At 37.8% G+C, this 26947-nt stretch overlaps 4 protein-coding genes across 6 annotated transcripts; all 4 read left to right on the plus strand.

The window, feature by feature from the left end:
* Positions 1 to 152: 152 nt before the first annotated feature.
* On the plus strand, positions 153 to 10785 carry ipo9 (importin 9). 2 transcript variants are annotated; one of them, XM_043251304.1, is made up of 24 exons: positions 153 to 441; positions 2082 to 2143; positions 2231 to 2317; positions 2394 to 2595; positions 2890 to 2978; positions 3074 to 3160; positions 3573 to 3692; positions 3776 to 3876; positions 4266 to 4324; positions 4417 to 4568; positions 4644 to 4742; positions 4831 to 4937; positions 5184 to 5323; positions 5421 to 5580; positions 6057 to 6283; positions 6375 to 6523; positions 6597 to 6725; positions 6846 to 7121; positions 7830 to 7996; positions 8084 to 8217; positions 8301 to 8420; positions 8510 to 8617; positions 9805 to 9881; positions 9974 to 10785. In XM_043251304.1, the coding sequence occupies exons 1-24, from the start codon at positions 276 to 278 to the stop codon at positions 10082 to 10084; spliced, it is 3129 nt and encodes a 1042-aa protein (XP_043107239.1). In that variant the 5' UTR covers positions 153 to 275; the 3' UTR covers positions 10085 to 10785. The 2 variants fall into 2 exon arrangements, with proteins under 2 accessions (XP_043107239.1, XP_043107238.1); XM_043251303.1 differs by having other exon boundaries at positions 154 to 441; positions 5418 to 5580.
* A 412-nt stretch (positions 10786 to 11197) lies between these two features.
* Positions 11198 to 16507, plus strand: shisa4 (shisa family member 4). The gene is made up of 5 exons (XM_043252468.1): positions 11198 to 11615; positions 12470 to 12647; positions 12909 to 13045; positions 13865 to 14053; positions 14713 to 16507. The coding sequence occupies exons 1-5, from the start codon at positions 11558 to 11560 to the stop codon at positions 14751 to 14753; spliced, it is 603 nt and encodes a 200-aa protein (XP_043108403.1). The 5' UTR covers positions 11198 to 11557; the 3' UTR covers positions 14754 to 16507.
* A 379-nt stretch (positions 16508 to 16886) lies between these two features.
* Positions 16887 to 21160, plus strand: lmod1b (leiomodin 1b (smooth muscle)). Its single transcript, XM_043252467.1, has 3 exons — positions 16887 to 17455; positions 18167 to 19909; positions 20071 to 21160. The coding sequence occupies exons 1-3, from the start codon at positions 17186 to 17188 to the stop codon at positions 20095 to 20097; spliced, it is 2040 nt and encodes a 679-aa protein (XP_043108402.1). The 5' UTR covers positions 16887 to 17185; the 3' UTR covers positions 20098 to 21160.
* A 1519-nt stretch (positions 21161 to 22679) lies between these two features.
* timm17a (translocase of inner mitochondrial membrane 17 homolog A (yeast)) lies at positions 22680 to 26161 on the plus strand. Of its 2 annotated transcripts, none has more exons than XM_043252352.1 (6): positions 22680 to 22814; positions 23357 to 23456; positions 23557 to 23620; positions 24713 to 24841; positions 24998 to 25108; positions 25216 to 26161. In XM_043252352.1, the coding sequence occupies exons 1-6, from the start codon at positions 22789 to 22791 to the stop codon at positions 25284 to 25286; spliced, it is 501 nt and encodes a 166-aa protein (XP_043108287.1). In that variant the 5' UTR covers positions 22680 to 22788; the 3' UTR covers positions 25287 to 26161. The 2 variants fall into 2 exon arrangements, with proteins under 2 accessions (XP_043108287.1, XP_043108288.1); XM_043252353.1 differs by lacking the exon at positions 22680 to 22814 and adding an exon at positions 22823 to 22843.
* The last annotated feature ends 786 nt before the right edge of the window (positions 26162 to 26947 follow it).

The following is a 26947-nucleotide window of genomic DNA, read 5'->3' on the forward strand; positions in this document are numbered from 1 at the left end:
TTATTTGTTTGCAACTCGATATCTGTTTATAGCGCGAAGCAAACGCACAGGTCTGAGCATCAGGTGGCGACAAAGTGAAAAAGGCAGTTCAGTGTAGCTGTTCAACCTCCATTCCTGTGGATGGAGCCATTATGGTCAAGAAAGCGCCAATGATTCACGAATGGCAACATTTCATCGTTTCATAGTCCCTCCCTAAACGTGCATTGGCGCGCTGTGCATCCTTCCGTCGGGTCCCCGGTCATCTCTCCGTTAGCCTCGGCAAGACTGGCGAAAATATGGCGGGTATGAACGCGTCGGGTCCCGGCCCGGTTTCGACTCTCGACCAGGTGGATAAAGGACTGAAGGAGACTCTTATAGACGCGCTGAATGCCATTCTGTCGCCGGTGCAAGAAGTGCGTGCCGCGGCGGAGGAGCGCATTAAAGTATTGGAAGTGACGGAGGGTAAGAACTGACGTGAGATGCTGCCACAACATGCATGACACCATGTGAAGTGCCGATTTTTACACGCGGGCCTTCCTGGACACACGCTTTTTCGTTTCGGGTGAACTGTGGCTGGTTTTACGACGCTTGTCGACTGTGTTTGTCATTCATCTGGTCGCGGGGATATTGTCAACACAATTGGGGAGGTAAAAGCATGTGCAGCTGAATCCAACATGTTCCCGCATTTTCATTTGATTGTTGAGAAGTCAAGATCCTGAGTGAGAAGTTCGGCTCTGTAAATCTATTCAGTTTCACTTTTAAGTCCGCTCACATGATGGCAATATACTCTGGATAAATACGCGTCATTTTCGTGAAAATAGATAGTTTTCGGCGGAAGTTTCAGGAATAGTTCGCCCCTCAAAAAATACACAATTCTGTCATTTAACGCTACTCATGCTCGTGTGGTTCTAAAACTTCAAAATGTAAATATAACTTTCAGTGCATCCTTTTTTCAGTTAAAGTGTCTAGTTATTAAGCACGAGGGTGAGTAGATGATTACACTTTTTTTGGATTGAGCTACCTCTTTAACAGACGGTTTACAAAAGTTACGTTTTTACCTTTTTTTCCGCTTTTTTTATGTGAATTGAAATAATAACACGACGATTCAAACTACAATGGCAAAGCAGAGATTGTGATTTCGGTTTGGAGTGTCCATAATACCAAGTCTGAGTACCCACTATCATCAAGGTTACATCACCCAGTATTTTTTAAAGTTAACATATTGCTTAGAGTTTATGGCTGTTTCATCATCTTTAGGGAGAAAAGGAGCAGAATCTTGTTTGTGTGGCTAGATGTGATTTAGTAGCTTCGGCCAAAAATAAAATGTGTACATTTAAGAGTCCATCATTGCAAAAGCCATATGTTTTGACTACAACAATGAAAGGTCTTATATATTCTCTTCATATTGAAGTATGTTCTTTTATTAATTTTCTAAAAAAAAAAAAACTTGCTGTATTTTGTTTGAATTATGATTTTGAGGATACTTTTTTCCAAGATTCTCTGATGAATAGAAAGTTCAAAAGAACAGCGTTTAGTTGGAATGGAAATCTTTTGTAACGTTTATAAATGCCTTTACTGTAACTTTTGATCAATTGAATGAATCCATGCTGAATGGAAAAAAATAAAATTTAAAGACCTCAAATATTTTGAGCAGTTGTGCGCCGACCGTACACTACATGTTTTTGTATTTAAAAAGAAAAAATGCCTACTCAAAGGTGGAAATGCCCTTGAAAATCAGTTGGTCAGTTTAACCCAGCGGGTCGCTGGCTGTGGCCTCTTTTTCAGACTATCAGGGTGTTGGGTGTCAGCAGTAACATTGTCTTTTGGCCACCAGCCTCTTATTGAGCTAAATCCATGGATGATGAAAGATGTGGCAGTGATGTGTTGCTGTGAATGAAGCATGCATTAGAAGTAATTTTTTTTGTGAACTTGTCAGACTTGACTTCTAATGCATTTGTGGTCTCAGCTTGTTAACTTACTGTTAGTCAAACTGATTGTTGGTTATGATTCTAAACTAAACCTATAATAATATGCAAACAGTTTTAATTTGCTAGTGTTTGTTTTTGGCTTGGCTGTGTAATATTATTTAACCTGTTTTGTAGAATTTGGAGTTCATCTCGCAGAGCTCACTGTCGACCCACATGGAGCACTTGCTATACGCCAAGTAAGACTTGATATCAAAGCATAAATTACTAAAAATTGGTTACTGCAGTAATATTTAATTCAACTGTTCACTATATGTCTTTTGTAGTTGGCCTCTGTCATTCTGAAGCAGTATGTTGAGACACACTGGTGCTCCCAGTCAGAGAAATACAGGCCCCCAGAGACGACTGAATGGGTAAATACTGCACATTTATGTTTGGATATGACGTTATCCGAGTTGTAATTTGTTATGCATATCCCTTTATGTTCAGGCTAAAGCTGCTATTCGTGAGCTCCTCCCAAGTGGCTTGCGGGAGGCCATCAGTAAGGTGCGCTCCAGCGTGGCCTATGCCCTGTCAGCTATTGCACACTGGGACTGGCCTGAAGCTTGGCCTGGGCTCTTCAAACTCCTCATGGACATGCTGGCCAGTGGCGATGTTAACGCTGTACACGGCGCCATGAGGGTCCTCACAGGTAATCACTCTGAACATTTAGACCAATCATCCTCAAATCTGGACTTGGAAATACATTTTCCTACATTTTCGCTCAAACCCTAATCAAACACACCTGAGCATGCTAATCAGTGTCTTCAGCATCATTAGAAAATCACAGGTTTTCTGAGATTTATCAGGGTTGGAGCTAAACTCTGCAGTGCATTAGACCTCCAGGGTAAGATCTGAGGAACCCTGATCTAGACCTCTTCCTCACAGCAACAAGTGACAATGTTTATCGCTTTTACGAAGCAACAAATGATCATGTGTTTCATAGAATTTACCCGAGAGGTGACGGATGTACAGATGCCAGATGTTGCACCAGTCATTTTACCTCAAATGTACAAGATTTTTACCATGGCAGAGGTATCACACTCAGAACACAGTACAGTCTTTGCTTTTGGGACAGTCATGTTTAAAGTATGTTACTGACAAAAACTGTTGTGTTGTTACTGTTGCAGGTTTACAGTATTCGCACTCGATCCAGAGCAGTTGAGATCTTTACCACATGTGCCAATCTCATCTGTGCAATCGATGAAGTAGCAAAGGTAAAGTTTCAGTGAAGTTCTTCAGTTTGGACTGTACACACATTTAAAATGTCACTTAATCATAAAATGTATCAGGGTATAAAAAAACAGCAGTACTGTTTCCAGCATTATTACTAATTAATGTTTTCTGAGCATCGACGCATATTGGAATGATTTCTTAAGGTGGCTGTGAAGGCTGAAGTAATAACTTCTGAATTTTATCACTAAATAAATGCAGCATTGGTTACTAAAGAAACTTTTAAAAACAGGGGAAAAAGCATCAATCTAAATGTTTTAAACAGAACATTTTTAATGCCACATTGTATAAATGATCCAAAATGAGCGAATGCAGTGGAATTTGTGACTTCACAATACCCAATCCTTTACAATAAATATTAAATGCTGATATTTTAAAACAATTGTTTGATTTTAGGGTGCTGCCAACACTTTGATCTTCCCGGTGGTGCAGCAGTTCACTGAGGCCTTCATACAGGCGCTGCAGATTCCAGATGGACCCACTTCAGATAGTGGCCTGAAGATGGAAGTACTAAAGGTGATTAGCTGTTGCATTGTGCAGAAAAATACATTTTTTCCCTCATGATGTGAATGTAATTATCAATTGTTTTCCCTTCATAGGCAGTAACAGCTCTTGTGAAGAACTTTCCCAAACCCATGGTGTCCTCCATGCAACAGATTCTACCTATTGTATGGAACACCTTGACAGAAAGCGCCTCTTTATATCCATTCATTCATTCACAGCTTTTACCACTTGTTTAAACTATAGTTATTATTGCAGAAGTTTGCCCAAAAATGAAAATTTACTTTAATTTACGTTATTACATAACTTGCACACCAGTGAATCCACTCCAGTGAATGGGTGCTGTCCAAACAGCTGATTAAAAACATCTACTTGAATATAGTCCATCAACTAACATCATAACTGTTCAGTTATAATATGAGTTTATAATCCATAATATGGCCTTCTCCATTTTAGAAGGTCTGAGGGTAGCATAATTCCATTTTTGGGTAAACTATTTTTTTAATATCTCAGACCTATCTGTTGTTTTTATCAAGTGTCAGTAATTTCAGTTAAAAATTGAAGTATTTTTTTTAACCAAGAATGTACTTATGTGAGAACTGAGGTCAACTACACAGAGGAAGTAGATGATCCTGTTGACTCTGATGGTATGTGGCTAGATTCTTCCAAGAAGTGATAAAAGTTATTAAGATTGGGTTAGTAAGCATTGAGCTTTGTTTAATTACTGTCATTGTCACAGGTGAGGTCCTTGGCTTTGAGAATCTTGTCTTCAGCATCTTTGAGTTTGTCCACACACTGCTGGAGAACAAGAAGTTCAAGAGCACAGTGAAGAAAGCTCTTCCAGAGCTCATATATTACATTATCCTCTACATGCAGATCACGGAGGATCAGGTTTGTGGGTGGGGTGTAATATGTATTTTTTTTATATATATTGCTTTTATCATAACATTTGAATCCATCTCACAGATCAAAGTATGGACAGCCAATCCGCAGCAGTTTGTTGAGGATGAAGATGATGATACATTCTCTTATTCGGTCCGGATATCAGCACAGGATCTGTTGCTGGTGAGAGCACGGAGTATTTGTTTATAGATGTTGAAATATTGTCCCTCTTTTATATTTAATGTATTTTTTTTTGTTTTTTGTTTATCAGGCTGTTGCTGCCGAGTTTCAGAATGAGAGCGCTGCTGCTTTAGCAGCAGCAGCAACACGGCACCTTCAAGAGGCAGAACAAGCCAAGAACACAGGCAGTGAACACTGGTAAAGGAAGAAAACATCCTTCCTCACAATTATTCTTCCGTTTTCAGTGTGTTGCTTTACATCAGGGTTTCTCGAATGGGGATCGGTGAGGGACAATTGCATGTTGCGAGACATTAGCCAATATCAGAGAAACACACAAATGTGTTGTTAAAATATTGAAACTTTATCTGTAATGGTACTTAATTTGAGTATGTTATGTCTGATGGGTTAGGCTGACAAAAAAAGTTTCTTTCTGTGGATATGCAGGTGGAAGGTGCATGAGGCTTGCATGCTGTCCCTGGGCTCAGTCAAAACCATCATCACTGAGAATGTAAAGAACGGTCGTGTGCAGTTCGATATGCATGGATTCCTTGCCAATGTCATTCTCGCCGACCTCAATTTACCAGGTAACCTTATTCTGGATTTTCATTTTGATCCTATATCTATATATGGCCTGAGTGTAAACCTGAGCATCTGATCCCTATGTTATTCAATCCCCAGCAGCCTCTCCATTCCTCTTGGGCCGGGCCTTATGGGCAGCCAGTCGCTTTACTGCAGCAATGTCCCCAGAACTCATACAGCAGTTTCTTCAGGCCACTGTGAGTGGTCTACATGAGAGCCAGCCACCCTCGGTCCGCATCTCTGCTGTGAGAGCCATCTGGGGGTAGGACTCAGATTCCCCAAATTATTATTAGGGAGTTTTTTTTCTTCACAATTTTAGCTGGGCTACAGAACAATTGAATGCTTACCGGGAATAAAAACACTCTCTTTGAAGGCTTAATTTGGCATATCTCCAGCTAAATGATGGGTAACACTTTATTTTAAGGTGTCCTTCTTACACTTTACATGGTATAACAATAGTAAATACAATAAATTACGCATAAATACATGCAAGAAACCCTAAGTCTAACCCTAACCATATAGCGAATACATGTATTTAATTAATATTATTCAATGTACAATTACACTGTAACAAGGACACAAAATAAAGTGTAACCAAATATGTAATGTAATATATTACTTATAAAAACCTGAATAAAGATTTCTGTTTCAAATGAATGCTAACTCTTTGGTTATCAAAGAATCTTGATAAAATGATTTCCATAAAAATAGTGATCTCTCTTTATATCTGTTACACAGGTACTGTGATCAGCTCAAGCTGTCAGAGAGCACTCACGTCCTGCAGCCGTTCTTGCCCAGTGTCCTGGAAGGACTGGTGCAGCTCGCAGCTCAATTCAGCTCTGAAGTTCTCACTTTAGTCATGGAGACCCTCTGTATTGTTTGTACCGTGGATCCGGCTTTCACCACAAGTGCTGAAAACAAGATCTGCCCACTCACTATTGCCATTTTCCTGAAGTATAGTAATGGTGAGATCATTTTAAAGTCAACAGTTAGTTATCTTTTGTAATTTAGAAGATTACCTGTGGCTTATTATGGTCTCTTTTCCATTTTTGTTAGATCCTGTTGTAGCGTCTTTAGCGCAGGACATCTTCAAGGAGCTTGCCCAGATTGAAGCCTGCCAAGGACCCATGCAAATGCGCCTCATTCCTACTCTTGTTAGCATTATGCAGGCACCTCCTGATAAAATCCCATCTGGCCTTTGTGCTGTAAGTTACACTTCTCAATCCTTTCTACTTCTTACAGAATACAGTAAGTAATGCCTATTTTTTGTTGTTACAGACATCCATAGATATCCTAACTACGGTTGTTCGTAACACTAAACCCCCATTGACCGATATGCTTGTGTGCCAAGCTTTTCCTGCAGTTGCCCAATGTACCCTCCGCACAGATGACAACACCACAATGCAGGTAAAAGTTTCTCGGAAATAAATGCAATATGTCTTTTCAGAGTCCTCATGTCAGCTTATAAACTCCTATCATCATCATCATCATCATCATCACTGATTTAATTATTTATTTTTTTTTCAGAATGGTGGCGAATGCTTGAGGGCCTATGTGTCTGTGGCACTAGAGCAGATTGCCCAGTGGCAAGATGAGCAAGGCCACAGTGGCCTGTGGTATGTCATGCAGGTTGTCAGTCAGCTGCTGGACCCCCGCACATCTGAGTTCACCGCTGCTTTTGTAGGTCGCCTGGTGTCCACTCTCATTGCCCGGGCTGGCACTCAATTGGCTGACCAGCTGGACCAAATACTGCGTGCTATTCTTAGCAAGATGCAGCAGGCTGAGACCCTCAGTGTAATGCAGGTAGGGTTGAATTAATACCGGACTTTTGGCCTATTTACGGTACCGCAGGGCCTGTACTAAACTAATACCATGGGCTTTTCAAACTGGAGCACTGGAGGCCACAAGAGGGTGCTGCGTGTCTGTGGGAACATTTGAGAGAACCAAAATATTTTTACAAAATGCATTTTTAGGGCTGTCGCTGTTAATGTTAATTTTAAATGTTTAATGCAGCAATTTTCACATTTTCATTCTATTTAATCAAAACTATAGAACGTTTTAGTCATTTTTCTTTCTTTTTTGCATTTTGTTCCTTTTGTATCTAATGTGAAAGAGGTCCTTCTATTATATTTTGGAGTCATTATCAAGTTTGAAAACTTTTGTGTTTGTTATAAAGTAAATAGGGTTTTTATGGTCATGGAAAATCTGGAAATATCAGGGAAATTTAACATTGTGTTTTCCAGAACCAGAAACATTGTGGTAATGGAAATGAAAAAATCACAGCAAAGACTATTTGTTAAAAATGTTTCATCAGGTTTTTATCAGCTGCAGATGTGTGATGTAGCACAGGTAAAGAAACAGCACTTAATAAGCTAAGAAGAAGAACTTAAAATAATTGTTTGCTTCTCTTTGCATGTTGAACATTTTCTTGTACGACAAATATGTCTGAATTTTGCTGTAGCTGCTGGCTCAAATGAGGTGTGAAATACATTCTTGCTCTTTATTTTACAGTCCCTGATCATGGTTTTCGCCCACCTGGTCCATTCCCAGTTGGAGCCTCTGCTGGAATTCCTGTGCAGTCTTCCAGGTCCCACTGGGAAACCTGCCCTAGAGTTTGTCATGGCTGAGTGGATGAGTCGCCAACATCTGTTTTATGGACAGTACGAAGGCAAAGTCAGGTGAGGGTTTCCATTCTCGTCTGCATTTTGTCTGTAGAAATGGCACAGCTTCCATTTCAAATAACACTGAAATGGCTATGTCCACAGTGCTGTTGCCTTGTGTAAACTTCTCCAGCATGGTTTGAATACAAACGACAAACGGCTCCAAGATATAGTCGTCAAAGGAGATGAAATTTTTAACCCAGATGAGGGAATCTGCACACGTTCGAAATCGGCCAAGAGTAAGTTAGTAATCTCCAAACTGACAAATAATTGATTAATAATTGTTATTGTCTTAGATATCTGACTGAACTGTTTCTCTCAGACCCACAGCGGTGGACCAACATTCCTTTGCTAGTAAAGATCTTTAAACTCATCGTCAATGAACTGTCTTCCGTGGTGGAGGCTAATGCAAATAGAGCAAATCCTGCAGATTGGAGCCAAGGTACTTGTGTGTTTTAGTTGTTTAACCCTAGTATTAGCTTTGATATTGGAGTGTGGAACATTCTTAAGTTCAGAACGTTTGTTTTACAGACTCTGGTGGAATGTGGGATGATGTGGCAGATGAAGAGGATGATGATGAGGAGGATGAAGGATTAGCGGGACAGCTACTGTCTGATCTCATTGCCTGCAACAAATATGGTGAAGACCCATAGTACTAAAAAAGGGTTACATTTGCAGTTGTTTAGGTCTATTATTCTAAGGTCACACATGCATTTGGCATCCAGAGTGACATTAAAGTACACATTTTATTAGTTCACACATTCCCTGGCAATCAAATGGAATCAATCAAAAAAAAATTATCTATATGAAATACTTGTTACATATTTCTTTTAAATATCCAGGGCCGGTTTTATGGGAGTGCTAAAGTAAACTAAATGAAAGCAAAAGGATACTGGCAAAGCATGTTTTTCAAACGCTCCAGAGTGTGTTTGTGTTTGTATTCAGTTTTACATTTTCAGTGTTTTATAGCACTGATCAATGTAGCCTATCACTGACATTTTCTATTGATTTCTTGAATGCTTTAAGCACAGCTTTAAGACAGTTTTGTTCAGTGCTGCATGTTTTGGAGTCTCTTATTATAACAAAGTGTATAACACAGCATAAATAAGAGATTCATTGTGCAGTGTAGAGCTTCATCGAACATAACAGAAATTTGTGAGAACCTTGATAAAAATGATTGACACTTTTTTTCTTTCTTTCTTTTTTTTTTCTTTTTTTAATAGGCTAATCCTTTTAGAATGTAAATAAGCTTCTTCTTTTTTTTTTTTTTTAATAATGCTAAGAGGATGTGACTTCCAACATGCTGCAAGGTTTCGGGAGTGACATCTGCATATAAATGCAGCATTTAAGGCAGATGTCACTGGACAGGGTGAAATAGATATACATTAAGGTTAAATCACCTTAAATCACTCTAATTTGTCCAAAGACAACTTGTAAAATCAATAATTATTTTTGTTAATTAGTGCATGTTATATTAAAGATGCAAAATATCAAACATTTAACGTGTATACAGTTCCAATTTCAGTTACTTCTATTCAATTAAATACTTATATTTATTTACTAGTTTGTTTTTGGGTTTTTTTTCTTCAGGGAATGTTTTTTTTTTTGCTTTAAATATTAGTATTTTCGTTTGTTAATTAACAAAAATGTTTTAATAGTTTAGTGTTTCTGTGGTGGGCAGATGTGCCATTCTTTAAATGTCGGGATTTATTAGTAAAGCAAAATGACAAAAACATGAGTAATACAGTAAAGTACACTTTCCATATACACCACCAACTTGTATTTACTACAAATAATATATAACAATCATTGTCGTTTTCCTATAGATGACGATTATTATGAGGATGATGATGAGGAGGATCCAGATGCTCTGAAGGACCCCATTTATCAAATTGACCTTCAGGTAAATTATCTGCCATTGTCTCTGAAGTATTACTGTAGACATACTTCTTCATATCTTCATTGCTCTTGTTTTTCTATGTTTTTTTTCCAAAGGCGTACCTGACAGATTTCCTTACCCAGTTTGCTCAGCAGCCTTGCTATAGCATGTTTTCAAGCCACTTGAATGAAGTAGAGAGAAGAGTCTTGCAGTCCATCGGTATATGACCTGTATCCCACACCCAACATTGGCTCCTTGTCCTTTGTTTCCGTCTTTACCACTCAGTCATCTTTTCATCAAACTTGAACATTCAAGTGGACTCGTAATGCCTTTCAGACGACGCTCTTGATCCACAACCCAAAAGAAGACTTAAAGGTTTACGTGCCTCTCCCTGTGTTTTATTAAGGGAAGGAATGGACATTGATTCCTGGGATGTTATAAGAGCAGGGCATGAGGAGCAGCTTCTTAGCCTCCCAGACAGGACTGTGTGGATGCATTTGAATCGGATGTCAAAACAGACCTGTCTAGTATGATGATTGATTTGTTTTTTTTTTGTTGTTGCAAAGAAACTGGTAACAGTAAAGAAATGATTTAAAAGTATCATCTATCCATTTGTACCTTCTCACTTTACTAAATCACGATGGTTACAAAATCTTTCTGGGGAGGAAGGAAAATGACTTCTGACAGATGCTGAATCTACACTTTGAAAAGAAGCTGGAACTGTTGGCGGCCTTATTAAAGTTATCCATGTTGTTTGTCATTATGTGGTTTAATAAGCATGATCTTTATGGCTACACTGTTTAGTGAGCATGAAGAGTAATATAGTATTACCATAGTGATCCTACAATCTTATTAGCAGCATTGTCTCCATTGAGGTATGAGAATTTCATAATAAAAGGCCTGTTGAGGTCTACATTTTAAGTGTGTACATGTAAAATTACGTTTTTTGGAAATTTTGTTTGGGAGAAAAAAACTTAACTAAAATGCCATCGACTTTTAACTGATTTGATTATGCACATGCAGATAGCTATTTTGATTTATATATGTGTGTGTGTGTGTGTGTATGTATATATATATATATATATATATATATATATATATATATATATATATATATATATATATATATATATATATATAAATCTTTACAACTAAATCGTATTAGGAAAATACGGACTTCGAACTTATAGATTTATTTTATTTTAAAATTGTTAATACCGGTTCTTTTACACTGACTAAATCAATAATTTAGTAAACTTGCGAACTCAAATATATTTCATTACTTGTAATATAACCCTCATGTAATGTGAAAGGGTGCATTTATTATCTCCAGAAATGCTAACTATTCAGAGGGGCCGAGGCGCGCTGCTACAGGAGCCCACGGGTTCCATTTTTTCCTTGAGAAATTCCGCGCGTATGCGGTCGTATCCATAGCTCCATCATTTCCCCTCGCAATTTTACGCGTTTGATTTATTTGATCGGTGAGGCGGCTGGTACTTGAGATTTGTCGTGCGGGCGTGTAGCGTCACGGGCGGTGTGTCATTCCACACAGATCGCATGTTGATCACGAAGCCGCTTGATCCGGAGCTCCGCTATCTGCAAAACGTGGCAGATTGTATAATTTTAAGGCCTTTTTTTAAAGGATGCAGATGTGATCTGGTGTTTTTGACGGGTGTAACGAAAAGTATACTGGAAGCAGGATGTCCTTCTACGCCGTCATTATACCGGCCCTTTATATTATTTTCTCAGCCTGGCAGGGTAAGACGATATTGTAGTTTCTTCATAGGCCTCATTGCTGCAAACATGTACTTCTGTTTATAATGTGTTATCGTCGCCAGCGAGAAAAACCTTATATTATGCAGATGCCATGTAACAGCTCTTGGCTAATCTGTACATATAACTGCCTTATAATTACCGTTGCTGTAAACCAGAATGTGTAATTTCTATAGCAACAGCTCGCAAACCCCTCAGATTTGTAAGTTCACATGAGGCTGCGGTTGTTGTTCTTCTGCATTCTGTATAGGCAGGTCAGAACCAGTGACTGAAACCTAATCCAAGAGTTGAGAACTTGAAGCAGGTGGTTAACTGAGCTGCATTTAAGATACTGAAGCTGAAGATAAAAACAAAGATGCGATTTCTGTTAAAAACTCATATTTTTCTCAGCGGCACTTAAGTCGTTATTTTGGGCTAGACTAATTAAGCGAGCGCCTACGGAATTAAATAATAGTGAATTAATGATTAACGTACTTATGAATGAACGCGCTCATAGTGCATTAATTGCCCCTCTAAGTTATTGTTAATATACAGTATTTACATTTAAATGTGTTTGCCTGTATACATTCGAATTATTATGTAATAACAAATTACAATATGTTTTATTTATTAATGCATATTATATTATTGACTGCTTCAGCACCTCAAATAGTATATTAAAATTTATATTGAAACCAGTTTTTTGCTGTTCATTTGTAGGCCAACCTGCAATTATTTTTTATTTTAGTTTTTCTTTTATAACTCTAATTTCTGAGTTTTATAGGATTTGGCAGGATTAATATTGGCAATATTTATTAGGATTTTGATATTTATAACAAGCAGTGTTTTATTTCTGTTAGTGAGTGCAAATGAGGACTGCTTGTGGTATGTGGACAAAAATGGCACCTGGCACAATGGTTTTGACTGCCCGCTCATAACTTTCTGCTGTGGGAACTGTCACCGCCGCTACTGCTGCCTGGATGGCTTCAAGATGATCACCGAGGCGGGACAGAAGCGCTGCATGCTGTTCCATCTCAGGTACACCTTTCAAGATTCAAAATTATTGACCTAGAGAGGCTCATCAACCTCACATAGACTGCTACATAAATTAAACTAATTTGTTTTTAAAGAGAAGCAAAACAATGACTGTTATAAACAAAGTTCTGCAAAGTTTGCTAGACCTACATTTATTCATTTAGCAGACGCTTTTATTAAAAGGGAATTTTTCCTTCAGTTGCTCTTAGAGAAGTGAGATATGTTGGATAGGATCATTAAAGTTTTCTGTCTTGCCTCTCTCAGCCCTTCCACTATAGCTGGCATTGCTTCATCGATCCTGCTCTTTGTGGCTGCTATAGCAACCATGGTCTGTTGCTTCATGTGTTCCTGTTGTTACCTGTACCAGCGCCGCCAGCAACGTGGCAGAACCCCTTATGAAGGTAAATGCAATAACTTTATTCTCTTCACAGTCCACCCTGAATTGGAGTCGGGTTGTTGTTATTGCATAATATACAACTATATCGTGTAGGTTCAGCCAATCTTACCTGGATATATACAGTACACTCACGTGAAGCTAGATGTAATATCAAGCAAAACTTGTCTGATTGTCTGTATTGTTGGAAAAAGTAAACTCTTTTATATTACATCAATATACTAGAAGTTGAATATATAAAATGTAAAGTGTCACACAGCTCTGTTTGTAAAGCTGAACAGTCCAACTTTTTTCCATATGCATACAGTGCATTCACATTATATACTAGCCCCCGCTTTCACAGACAAGTTTTGAGCCTAGTCTTAAATTAAAATGTAAAACTTTTTCAGCTGAAAGAAACTTACACTGCCTCATCTTAAAACATGTAACACCACTAATGCCTTTTTTTTAAGGCATATTTATAAAAATTACATCAATGTCCTGATTGAACTATGGCCTAGTCCTGGCTTAGGATAAGCCTTGTCTATGAAACCAGGTCTAGATAGAAAATCACAACTGCTCGACTTGTTCATACCATGTAACTATATTATCGGCCTGTTCTGATCTGCTAAATGTATCTAGAAGGCATGAATTTATTAGGAATTGTCGTGATTTCTGAAAAGCTGTTTCGAAAGTGTATTGTTAAACGCATTACATACATAAATTTCAAAACCACTGGCTTTCTATTGCAATACCATGTCTAATGTTCAAAAAGTTTGTTTGCATGCACTTCTTACAAATGGTGAAAATCATTACCTACTAACATGATTTCCGATTATTTTTTTAGCCCAGCATATCCCAATGGCCAGCTATCCTGTGGAGCACATGTACGATGCCTCTGGTAAACCCATTGGACATCCTGATTATCCTGGATATCCAATGGTGCCGCAATATCCAGGTGTCCCCTACCATTATCCTATGATGCCCCAGGGTCCTTATCCTCCCAATCCTCCTGACGCAGGATACAGTCAAGCAGGTATTCAAATGGCCTATGTCAGAGATCACATACTTAACTGCTAAAAACAAAGGTAGCAAAAGGCGATTTCACAGTAATTCAATAGAATAGCTTTTTGTGGGTTCATAAAGAAGCTTTCAGTGAACAGATCTTAAAATGTTTTTTTTTTTCTTAGTATAAGAAACATTTTAATAATAGGAAGAACCCTTTTCCACATTAAAGGATTAATTTCCAGAATACAAATGTTCTGGTCATTTACTCACTGTGTCATCCAAAATGTTCTGGCTTTTTTTCTTCATTTAAAAATAACTTTGGCAACGTCTCAATGATGCTTTAACAGACCTACCTGTAAACCTGTCTGAAAAACTACTCAAGTGCACCTAGGGCAAAAATTATGGTCTTACCAAATGTTGATTTCATTATAGTTGATTAAGTTAATTGGTAATGGTGAATGGTCAATATGACATGGGGGTGAGTGAATCATCAGGAAATTTGACTCTGGAAGTAAATGAATCCTTTAAAGAACCTTTTGTGCATTGGAGCGGTTTCATGAATGTGAACCAATATCATCAATATCAACCTTACGTTTTAGGAGTGTATTAAAAAAACACTTCACTTACATATAATAGCACAGGCAATCATAACGATTTTCTCTAAGCTGTGTTCTTTTTGTTTTTTAGCTCCTCCGCCATATTCCCCTCCCCAGTACCCAGGGCACTGAGAGAGCTGAGGTCCCTCAGCAAGGAGAAGATAACCCATAGAATGGGTGATGAAGAGGGCCCAAGCTTGTACGGAATCCCTTGTATGATGAGATTTATGTTATTTATTTCTTGATTAATTTGTGGAGTGAAGCATGAACTGACCTCAGAATCGCCTCACGCATCGGGAGTGTTTTCTTGTTTGATGTACAGCTTTCATGTGTCACTAAACAGCGAGACTCCTCCCACTTTAATCCAGCAACTCACAGACTCAGAAGACTGCTTTAAATGTGCCATTATGTTTTGTCCAACTCTCCAAAATGGATTGTTAAATGTGACTTTTCTGCAAAAGACTGACTGACTGCTAGTTCTGACTCATCCAGGATGTCATTCTCTGTTCAGCCAAATAAGAAGCTTGTGTCATTTGCACTTTATTCTGTAATAGACATGCTTAGCTGTCTCTCCCAGTTTGTGTGTTCAAAATGTATTTATTTGACCACTAATTCAAGCATGTCACTTGCATCATTAACATTAATTCATGCTCTACGCTTTTCATGTCTTATAGACAGCTAACATGTGGACATGAAATGTAGTTTTTATGGCCAGTTAACATGCAGTATGTAAATAAGAGAGAACTTACATTAGGAACAAATTTCATGTTTCATAGCATCCAACCAAACTTCATTCTGTGCATATAAAAGTCGTCAACTCTCTTTAGATTTGGCTTGAGGTTGAGTACTGTTAATGCCCCTTAGATTTGCATGTCTTTAGTTGTATCTCATGCTACCTAGGTCAGTTGTAAAGGGAATCACAAAAATGTGTGCATTCGGTGTCTGCATTTGTTTCAGAAAGCTTTCACAGTCATTTCCGTTCTTTTGTTACATATAGTAAGATACGTTTAAACAGTCCCTTTAGTTTTCCCTCCATATTCTGAAAAAATGATCACAATGGTGAAATTTGTTGGTCATATTTATCATTCTTTAGCAAATTTTTGCAGGCAGTATTTTTGGTATGAATCCATGCATTCAGGAATTTCTCATGCGGGCATAAGATTTTCTAATGCAGATTTTCAATTTGCAGCGTTGACCAATGGAAAGCTTCTTGGTTTGAAAGCAACTTCTATGTGAGCTGTGCTTTATTACAGTACTATTCACAACAGACAATGGACCATTTTTTGCCTGCAAATTTGACTGCACAGTGAACCAGAACTTCCATTGCTACCATATTGAAATTACAATTTTCCCCATTCATATAAGCATGAGTGGACCATCATAAATCAATTTAAAAGTTCATTATAAATGACAATTTTTTTAATGATAAATTAAATATAAATGAAAATAATTATAAATTGTGTATCAGCTTAAAATAATTCACAAGGTACATTTGAAGTGTTTTTTTTTTTTGTTTTGTTTTTTTACATTAAATGATTTATGCTACCTCCTCATCTCACATTTGTAAGATTAGTTGTGATGCTTTGTCCATGGTTTAAATAACTTGTTAGTTATTTAACTTAATGTATAGTTAACAGTGTTGTTTTTGCTATATACAGCATATGCTACTATAGTTGTCACTTTGGAATGTGAAGTACAAATAACAAAAGGATATATAAAGAGGAATTTTTACAATGTGGAATAATAACAGGTATTTTCAACTTGGGGGGGGAAGGCGATTAATAGGCTACTAGTGCTTGAACTTGCACTAATCATGCTATAAGAAAGGTCTAACTGAAGGAGTATTGCATAATTCTCTTTTTACAATAAAAACAGAATTGACTTTGCATGCTGTCTCCATTACTGCTGTACCTTAAATCAACATTGACCTCCTGTCATTATTCAATGCTGCCTATTTTTGCCCAACATGAATTTGATAGTTAAGAAGTTTTTTAATTATGACAGTCATATTTTGTGGTGTGGCCTGCTTCTATTAGTGAATGAGAATTAAATATTATCACTTCAAATTTATGAATAGAATAGGCTATTCTATTGAACCACATCCTGGAATAACATAGCAGACTATTATAGTATCCAACCTATTTCTATAATATCTTTCTATAACATCACTGGAAAAATATTGTCAGTACTCCAGGAATTCTGATTTCCTTAGTGACCAGGAAGTATCAGTTTGTTTATGGGATGCTTTTGAGTTTTAGTAAACCATAGCCTTCCCAACTGCCTTTAAAGGACTATGTACCCCCATCTAAATATGGGCATGAGCTCGCGATGGATTTCAAGGAATGTCCGAGCACCACAAACTTGCGCTGATACTCCATCTCGTCTGGCGCTGCTGCTTGTGTTTCCAGAAAGGCTTCAGTTTGTCTCCTTTAATACTCCTTGATTTTAAACTTTAACTGCTTATAAATATCTATATTTTTTTCTCAAACGGGAGAAATAAGTGAAAATCCCTAGAATATCTTTAGCAAATTCTACATCATTCCGTGTCGTTGCTGAACGCGACTATGTCCCGGAGGAAAGTGAGGGGACTCACGAAAACCGGGCGACAGGTGAGCGAGGACCCGGACCTCGACAGTTTACTGTCAAACCTGTCGCCCGAAGAAATGGAGGAGCTGCAGAAGGAGGTTTCCGTCGTTCCCGATCCAGATCCTAGTGACCTAATCGTTGTGGACCAAACGGATTTAAAAACAACCGCGCCAGTTAAAAAGGATTCACAACTGAGCGGCCAGACCGATGAATTCAGATCCCGCTTCCAGAGAAACCTGTCGACTGAGGTAAAAGTTCATCTAGCCTATAATAATGTGGATGCTTGAGTTTAAATCAACATGCTTAGTACACCATTGTAAAATAAGTAAATGAATAAATAGTGTAACTTGGCTTCCAGTTGTTATGGTGTTGACATGTTTTCAGCATGGATGCAACCTACTTGCATCATTTTATGACCCTTATATGTCTTTAGCGAAAGGCTTATTTTTGCATCTTTGTTGTCATCTCATATTTGTACAACTTTTACAAATTAGCTTACTGTAAAAGTTGTGGGTATAAGTGTTTAGGCCTAGTTTTTATCACAAACAAGACAAATCTAGCATTGGATGTTAAAAGTCTCTTGAAATTTTGGCCCGTTGAAGTTCCTTGGTTGATTGCTCCTTTGCTCACTGCCTTTTAAGGATAAGTATGCCAAGGCAGGAGCTTTCCAGTGCAAAACATGTGGCTCACAAATCAAACACTCAGCCTCTGTGCAAGTTAACATCGTCACTGTAAAACAACCGGCTGTGCATAGTGTAAACATCCAGTGTTCACGCACTACAGATTGTGTTTAACCATCTGGGTTGAAGCACTGGCTTCATTTGAACATTTTAATATTGATATGTAGGCTTAAGCCACTGGCATTTCCTCCACTTAGCTCCTCTAAAACAAAAAGATATATGTAACATTTGTGGCATGTCTCCTCGTTTGTCCATAATTTATTTGTGTTTGATCCTCAGGGGGAACCGAAGAAGGAGAGCCGGAAGCAAGAGTACCTGCGTAAGATGGGACTGAGCCAAGAGAAGAATACCTCTGCATCTGACAGCAAAGATGAAGGACTTCAGAGAACCTCCTCCACCTCATCCTTCTCTAAACGTGATGGCAGAACGGAGGACAGAAACCGCAGAGTCACAGAGGGCAGCAAAGATGACAAATTTGGGCCATCTGCCCTTTCTAGAAAGGATGAGGAGAGTGAGAAGAAAGTAGAGGTGAAGGATCAAAATGATGGGAGTAAATTCAAAGATAGAAAAGAGATGAGAGAAAGTAGTAGCAGCAAAACCAGAGAATTAATATCCAAGCTTCAGGAGAAGAAGGAGGATAGTAAGGAGAAAAATAGAAAGGAAGACAGTTGGAAAAGGGAATCTGGGGAAAGTAGAGCAAAGGAGATGATTTCTAGGATTAAGGTGAAAGAAGAGAAGGAAAGGGAGAGAAAGGAAGAGATTAGGAAGAGAGAGGAAAACAAAACTAGAGGCTATTCATCCAGATTGGAGGAAAAGCAAAATCAGGTTCTAGAAGACAAAGCGAAGGAAGAGAAGAAAGACAATGAAGAAAATAAAATAAGAAGGTTAAGCGAAAAGGTAAAAGAGACCTCCTTGCTGGAAGTAACTAAAGAGAAAGAACCCGAAATAGCTATGAGGAAGACACAAGAATTAAATGAAAAATCAGTAATTGATAAGGGAACACGGGATGTTCAGAAGCAAAATGAAATCATAAACGAAGTTCATGAACCCATTAAGGAAGAGAAAATTGGAAACTGTATCTCAGATGCTCTTTCAAAAAGTAAGACAAAAGAGGAGGAAGAGGAGGATGAGTCGACCAGCATGTTTGATGAAGATCTGGAAAGAGTTCGTCGCAACGATCCAAGCATGAGTGAACTCAACGTGAACAATTCTGAGGTCATAAAAACCAAAACCCTTTTACAGTTTGCAGAGGCCCTGAAAAACAACACACACATCAAAGTGTTTTCTTTGGCTAACTGCCGAGCTGATGACCATGTGGCTTATGCTATTGCAGAGACCTTGCTAAATAACAAAAGCATCACTAGCATCAATTTGGACTCCAATCTTCTTACAAGCAAAGGCATTATGGCCTTGATCCATGCCCTCCAACACAACTCCACACTCACCGAGTTACGCTTCCACAACCAGCGTCACATCATCGGAGGAAAGTCTGAGATGGAGATGACCAAAATCTTGAAAGAAAACACAGCTCTTCTGAAACTGGGCTACCATTTTGAGTTAGCTGGTCCTCGTATGACCATGACCAATATTCTGAGTCGCAATATGGACCGTCAGCGGCAAAAGCGGCTGCAGGAACAGAAGCAGGCTCAAGCCCAAGGCACTGGGGACAAGAAAGACTCATTAGAAGTTCCAAAACCTGGCTTTGGTAAAGGCTCCCCGAGAGCTTCACCCAGGCCGTCTCCTATACCTTCTCCCATACCGTCACCTGCCCCGTCACCCAAGTTGACTCATAAGAAAAGGGTCAGTGGGCTTGGTGGTGGACCACCTCCTCCACCACCACCACCTGGAGGACCACCACCGCCTCCGCCTCCAATGCTAGACGGAGATTTCCTGAAGAACTCCCTGACGCCTGTGTCACGAAGAAAGCTAGACGATAGGAGTGGTGGAAGAGGGGGAGCTCAAAACTCGAGGGACCAACTTCTGGCTTCCATTAGAGGCAGCAATATTAAACAGCTCAAAAAGGTAGGAAATAATTAATGCAGATATAAATCTACAATATTGCAAGTTACTTTTTTTGGAATTATTCTGAGACATTCCTATTGATTCACTGGGTCTCATATTCAGAGCTTTTTCCCTGAGAAAACGTTGAACATTTTAACTCACCATTGATCATTTTGTCACAGGTTGAATTGCCAAAGCTCTTGCAATAATCCAGCAATGCAGAGAGGTATTTATGGGTGAAGACAAAGACAGGAATGAAAGGACAGACATCTCACAGACCTTGAGAAGATCATTACTCAGAATCTTCCATACAGAGTCTTACTGCTGCCCTATAGTACGGAAGACATGCAAGGATTTGTATGTAATCAAATGCACAGGTTCTACCCAGAAGTCTTTGTACAAAATACACTGGACGATAGAAGGAAATAAAAGTGTTGAGCAGTCATGGGTGCTCAGAGGCTTCAGTGGCCTATGGAACTGAGGAGTTGATGCCTTGCTTGTCATTTGCACTAAATGAATTATTTCATATGACAGATTTACTAGTGTGCGTTTGGAAGAGTATGTGTGGATGTTGAGAAGATGTTTGTTTCTGCAGTATAATTAGATCTTTTTAGAGCTGAATGAATTAAACTGTGTAAGATTGTCTAGATTTTATCCTAGTTATTTTTGGTTTGGAAATCTTTATACTAAAATCTCTTGCTGATCAGGGAATAAAGGTGGGATTGTAAACACAAATAAAGGTGTAGTTTCCATGGTACTACAGATTTTTTAAATACCTTGCTTTGAATGATTGTGTGTGAAAGAAAACAGGATTAACATTCAAGAGAAAGCTGATAATCAGATCTATGTGAATATGACTGCCTAAACATGCAATATTTATTTTGATCCTTAAACGTGTGTAATCCATTGAGTATATAAATGTTGATCACTGTCAATTGTAATTTTTACCATTCATTTGTAACTTATCAAAAAAACTTAAAATGTTGTGAGTATTTACTTTGGAATGGAAGCGATCTCTGCACAAAAAAGATTAATGTACATGCTTTGAAGACAATATATTTTCATGCTTGTATGAAAGTCTCTTCAAGAGCACATCCAGTGAAGGCTATATGTGTGCTTCCTGAAAATAAGCAGTATCGAACATAAATTCACAAATCTTTTTTCAGGTTTCAATGTGGGAAATCTGAGTAATTCAATGTGTGTTATTTAGAAAATAAAATTTGGTGTTTTGGACGAATCTGACAGATAAAGATATGATTGGTCTAACAAACAGACATGTTCATGTGATTTTACTTTATTATTTTCAGGTTGTTTTTAGAAAAACATCATAAGCCTTCATGTGTGTTTCATCGTTTTCATTTATTTTAGTTTTATTTCATACCTGAAACTAGTTTTAGTTGTAGTTAACACTGATGTAAACCATCAAGACAAACTCCTTAAAAGGTTACTCCTCCCAATAACAAAAATATGTTATTTTTATTTGTATGCTCCACTGATAAAAAAAAACCCCAGTTTTGTAATGAGTAAATGATGGAGTGAGTAAATAATGGTTATTCCATAGTCATCCAGAGTTTTATAATCTAAAACAATACTAAGTAACTGAATTGATGTTTTTTGTTTCCTAGTCATTTTCTGAGGACATAAAAACACAGTAAATGTATTAGTGTCTAGATCAGAACCATAGATAGAATGAATGATTCTAGTGTTAGTGAACCACTCTTCACATGATCACACAGATCCTAATAAAGGGCTTAGCACGCTTCCAGAGCTACAATGAGTTCCTTGGGCATGGAAAGGTCAGTGATCTAATGCATTGTTTGTTGCAAATGTCACGTAGTTCTGCTTGGCTCATTTGTTCACTAGAATAAGGAACTATACATGAAGGCTAAAGGACAAAGGAACACACTTTTTTATCGTTAAAGACACTTGTGAGTTAAAACTGCAAATTAAATCCAACTGGGTCACAGGTTAAATGTAAAAATAATTTATTGTAGAATTATACTCTTCAAATTTATAGCAGATGCTTATTGAAATGCATCAATTACTGCCTGGATTAACTTTGTAACTGCTGGATTGCAAAGGTCTGTTTATCATTCTCAGAGCCCTTCAGAGTTTGATTGGAATCAAAGCAAGCTAGTTTATATTTTGATTGCCCCAAACTAACCCTCAGCACTGTTGAAATGTCTATATTTGGTAATTTCTCAATGCAGGCTCAGTCTGCATCTCATTCCTTTCCCCTTCCTAATAATGGAAACATCCAGCAGCCTGTCGGACTCAGAGCAATGACTTAAAGGCAGCATGAGAGAGAGAGAGAGAGAGAGAGAGAGAGAGAGAGAGAGAGAGAGAGAGAGAGAGAGAGAGAGAGAGAGAGAGAGAGAGAGAGAGAGAGAGAGAGAGAGAGACTCTTGAGTTATGTTTTAATGCAGAACTATCTATTAATTTATATGTTGATCTATCTGCTCTAAGCCCATCAAAAAAGCTTTACTATAGTAAAGGACACGCTCCGTTTTATTAGCCGGTACTTCATCCATCTTAATATAAAGCTAAAATATAAAAAAGTTTTTGTTATATAATCTCAAATATAAGACAAAACAAGCAATTGCCAAATTTAAAGGCACAATTACGCCTATTTTCTACAGCATAGACCTACTTTAATCCCTAGTGAAAACAATGTGTGGGGGCCATTTTAGCCTCTGGACCAGAAGGAGTTTACACATTTTGGGGAGCACTGCTTAAGCTCTCACTGTGTCAATGGTTACAGTCGTGGAAATGCCACTAGAGGGGTCCTCTATACAGCGACCACAAAGAAAGAGACAGAAAAAGAACACGAGAATAACTTGACGTCACCCGCAGCAACAGCACGTGGTTGATTGCGTCAGTGCGAACAGGAAAAGAACAAAATGGAGGAGTACGCGAGGGAGCCATGGTGAGCTGACAGACTCACACCGCTTATTGGTTTATACAATTTAACTGTTTATATTTTTTCTGGTATAAATGTTAGAATGCTCTTTGGTATTTATGCGGTCTTATTAAGTGTCAGGCCGTTTGATGCTTGAATTATCGTGAAAGGGTCGGTTTGATGATCGCTGCTGAACGCGATGTCCTTCAGTGAAGGCTTCATGCTGTCAGTCAAGCACATGACCTTGTTCTGCCGGCATCTGTGAACAGTTGATTTTGTTTTATAATTTGTAACAATAACAATATTGTTTGTTTAAATGTTTTGTAAATTAAAGAAAAAAAAACAGAATAAATAATTATCTATTAACATATGGTCAGTGGGGTCTGAAGACCAACCGGCTAGAAGTAAAAAGTGAAAGCATGCGCATATATATCCGCTAAACATGGTTTCAAAACAACGGTAATGCCTTGTTATTGTTCAAGACTATGAATATTTTTTTGCTAGCGTTGATAGTAGGACAGCTTTTTATGTACTATTGTCGTTATCCTCATCATGACCTGTTTTCGTAGCCCCTGGAGGATAGTGGACGACTGTGGGGGTGCCTTCACCATGGGAGCCATAGGTGGTGGGATCTTTCAGGCCGTCAAAGGCTTTAGAAACTCTCCTTCTGTGAGTGATTCAGGCTGCTGATGCAGTAATGCTGTTTTGTTTGATAACTGTGTGTGGTACTTCTTGGCTGCAATATGATGGTTTTTTTTTTCCTCTTTAGGGAATGAATCACAGAATGAAGGGTAGCTTGACAGCCATAAGAACCAGAGCTCCACAACTAGGAGGTAATGTAAAGTTCAGATGTTATCTATCACATGATTGCCACATGGTTGCAGAGTGATACGGACTGCATTCAAAAACTGAAAAAAATGCTGCTTTCGTAGGACATATTCCAAGATATGAAGTATCCAAAGTTAGCTTCGCTTCCTCTCTCATGAGATTTCTTCAACTGATTTTTTTTTTAGTTTTTTGTTTTTGAATGCAGCATAGATGTATTCTTCACTGCCTTTAATATCCCGCAATCCTGCGCATTGCGTTCTATGATGGTTGAACTAAAAAATAAAGATGGCATCTAAGTTGTTATCTGTAGTCAGTTTGTATGTAAATGTGTATTTTCCGATTTAACTATTTAACCTTTAATGCTATTTCTAGTGAGCAATTAGTGTAATAGTAATTAAATAATTTGGTTATCAAAACTCATTCTATTTTGTTTTAAATCATTAAACCGTTACGCTGCCTCAGAAGCCTGTCCAAAGTTTTGTGAGGTGCATAAAAAAAAACGCTGCCCGCAAAGTCATTGCCTCATACGTTTTCGTATGCAGCCACACTCTGGGGAATTTCTTTTTTTTTTTTCCAAGAACGTTTTTCAAAGCCAAACTGTACTTATTTGTACAAAATACTGTAAAAATAGTAATACTGTGAAAATATAAAATTTTTTCAAATAATGTTTTTCTTGAATATTTTAAGCAGCCTTTAGTTTAGTCTTTTAGTGTCACATGATCCATCAGAAATCATTATGTTATGATTTGGTAGTCGAAAACCTTTCTTCTTTTGAATGTTGGAAACAGTTGTGCTTGTTAATATTTTTGAAGAAACTGTGACACTTTTTTTGATGAATGAAGATGCATTTATTTATATGAAACCTTTATTTGTAATCTTTTTTTTTTTTTTACCTTTTTATAATGTTTTATGTGTATTTACTTATTGTTTTCATGCATCCTTGACATATAAACATGAATTAAAAAAAAATCTTGCAGACCCTGAACCATTAAAGTTCTATTTATTATTTTTCTTACATTGTTTGCAGCATACATATTTGCTTTACTTTAAAAGATATTACAAAATACAAATGTTTGTAAAATGTTCATGATTATCAGGAAGTTTTGCTGTATGGGGTGGCCTCTTCTCCATGATTGATTGTGGGCTGGTCAAGATGAGGGGCAAAGAAGACCCCTGGAACTCAATCACAAGTGGAGCCATGACAGGAGCCATTTTAGCAGCCAGAAGTAAGTCAAATCCCAAAGCAATGTGTCTAATGGCATGGTGTTGTGAGTTAGGTGCCAAATCAGGCTAGTTTATAAATTAAAAAAATTTCTTCTTTTTTTTCTCTTAAAAAAAACCTGTGTTTGTGTGTGTGGTATAAACGTTTTGTCTCAACACAGATGGGCCATTGGCCATGGTTGGCTCTGCTGCAATGGGAGGTGTACTGCTTGCATTAATAGAAGGTGCAGGAATTCTGCTCACAAGGTTCGCCTCGGCACAGTTTCCAACTGGTAAGTGTGCAAATCATCCTCTGAAACTGCGTTAAACAAATGCGAATAGTCATAAGTACTATTTCAATCAAAACAGAGAAACTACCATCTTTTTTATTTTTCTACAGGCCCACAGTTTGCAGAAGAACCCGCTCCCATGCCTGCTTCATCATTCGGAGACTATAGACAGTACCAATGAGAAGCCCTTTGAAACTCAAGGCCTTTTCTTATTCCATGAACTCATCTAAGACACTGAAGTTACAGTGTGGACCTCATTCATCATCATAGCATGCCACCAACCACGAAAGACTGTGACAAAGGGAATATGAAGGGCAAACACTATTGTTCCTGTCTTTGCGTTTGGCTTTAGTATGCCTTTTGCTATTTTCAGCTTTGTCACTGGCCTATGGGTCACCATATTTAAGTAAAAACTTAGTTCTGTTTTCATCCACATGATCCCTGTTTTTGTTTTCTGTGATTTTTTTTTTTTTTTTTTTTTTTTTTTTTTTGCTGTCACAGCTGGAAATGTTTGTTGAAGCAATAGGTATACTATTTATGTCATGCTAGGTTGTTTGATTTGGACCCCGATCAATTGGCTGTATAAAGTTTGTTTGTGTGTGTGAATGTGTTAAAACCATTTTGTTTGTTTTTGTGTGTGTGTCTGAGAATGTGTTAAAACCATTTTGTTTGTGTGTGTGTGTGTGCGCATGAGAGGTTTATACATGCCTGTGCACTGATTGTTTGCCTTAATGTAAACTTTCTCATGGGCCTCAAAATGATCGTATATACATACTGGAGATTTTTATTGACTGTTCCATGCCAAACCTTCTCTTGCAGAATATATTCCTTCACAATTTACTTTTTGAAGTAGTTATTTATTGTATAGAAGTAAAAACTTCCTTGTTTGAAGATGTTATGCTGTATTGTACTTTGAGTATTTCGCAAATCACAAAGGAAGCCTCAGGAGAAAAAGGTTTATGAATGGACAGAATTAATAGTCTCTTCTGGTAGATATATAAGCCAAATTAGGCTGAGAAACATCATAAATAAACCATAGTTATTACTGCCATGGCACTCTCTGTGAGAAAATTACGAGATGTTTTTTTTTCCCAATGAATATAATACTTGCTTCTCTGTAGTAGTTATATTATACAGACAGGTTTAGCATCATCTCCATTATAATAAAAAGGGTACTAATACAGTCCACTAGAGGGAGGTATAGACTTTTTTTTTTTTTACAACATCAATTAAATACATTAGTTGCAATGAGAAATGTAATTTTCATCGAGCTTTTAAGAGGGGAAAATTTACATCCCAAACAGACGAAACTGCAAAAATACTTAGGTTTCTGCAAAGTCCTGACGTCAGAAAAACAAGTCAAGTGCAGCTTGAATATATTTTCTTTATAAGCATATATAATTTTTCAAGCAGTCATCATTTTTGGGAGAACTTTAAACGTAAAAAAGGTACACTAGCAGATTGATAAACGTATTGGCACACCCCTTCTAATAAAGGTAAGGTCTGACCACTTTAGCAATTTCCATGAAAACAAATCTTAGTGTTAAAAAATAATTATATTCCACACTAAATCACTTGAGCGATTCCACACTGACTATATACTATATATAAATGCAAATAGTCATAAGTAATATTTAAATCAAAACAGAAACCGCCACCTTTTTTATCTTTCTACAGGCCCACAGTTTGCAGAAGAACCCGCTCCCATGCCTGCTTCATCATTCGGAGACTATAGACAGTACCAATGAGAAGCCCTTGGAAACTCAAGGCCTTTTCTTATTCCATGAGCTCATCTAAGACACTGAAGTTACAGTGTACTGGCACACCCCTTCTAATAAAGGT

This window comes from Puntigrus tetrazona, chromosome 11 (assembly GCF_018831695.1).
Source record: "Puntigrus tetrazona isolate hp1 chromosome 11, ASM1883169v1, whole genome shotgun sequence".
NCBI classification, from domain to species: Eukaryota; Metazoa; Chordata; class Actinopteri; order Cypriniformes; family Cyprinidae; genus Puntigrus; species Puntigrus tetrazona.

Coding starts and splice junctions, on each gene's coding strand:
- ipo9 (XM_043251303.1), top strand. CDS start 276: ATGGCGGGTATGAACGCGTCGGGTCCCGGCCCGGTTTCGACTCTCGAC. Junction 2,596..2,889: donor CGCCATGAGGGTCCTCACAG/GTAATCACTCTG, acceptor TGTGTTTCATAG/AATTTACCCGAGAGGTGACG. Junction 8,218..8,300: donor ACGTTCGAAATCGGCCAAGA/GTAAGTTAGTAA, acceptor TGTTTCTCTCAG/ACCCACAGCGGTGGACCAAC.
- shisa4 (XM_043252468.1), top strand. CDS start 11,558: ATGTCCTTCTACGCCGTCATTATACCGGCCCTTTATATTATTTTCTCA. Junction 11,616..12,469: donor TATTTTCTCAGCCTGGCAGG/GTAAGACGATAT, acceptor TATTTCTGTTAG/TGAGTGCAAATGAGGACTGC. Junction 14,054..14,712: donor CGCAGGATACAGTCAAGCAG/GTATTCAAATGG, acceptor TTTGTTTTTTAG/CTCCTCCGCCATATTCCCCT.
- lmod1b (XM_043252467.1), top strand. CDS start 17,186: ATGTCCCGGAGGAAAGTGAGGGGACTCACGAAAACCGGGCGACAGGTG. Junction 17,456..18,166: donor AGAGAAACCTGTCGACTGAG/GTAAAAGTTCAT, acceptor TTTGATCCTCAG/GGGGAACCGAAGAAGGAGAG. Junction 19,910..20,070: donor ATATTAAACAGCTCAAAAAG/GTAGGAAATAAT, acceptor ATTTTGTCACAG/GTTGAATTGCCAAAGCTCTT.
- timm17a (XM_043252352.1), top strand. CDS start 22,789: ATGGAGGAGTACGCGAGGGAGCCATG. Junction 23,621..24,712: donor CAGAGCTCCACAACTAGGAG/GTAATGTAAAGT, acceptor CATGATTATCAG/GAAGTTTTGCTGTATGGGGT. Junction 24,842..24,997: donor AGCCATTTTAGCAGCCAGAA/GTAAGTCAAATC, acceptor GTCTCAACACAG/ATGGGCCATTGGCCATGGTT.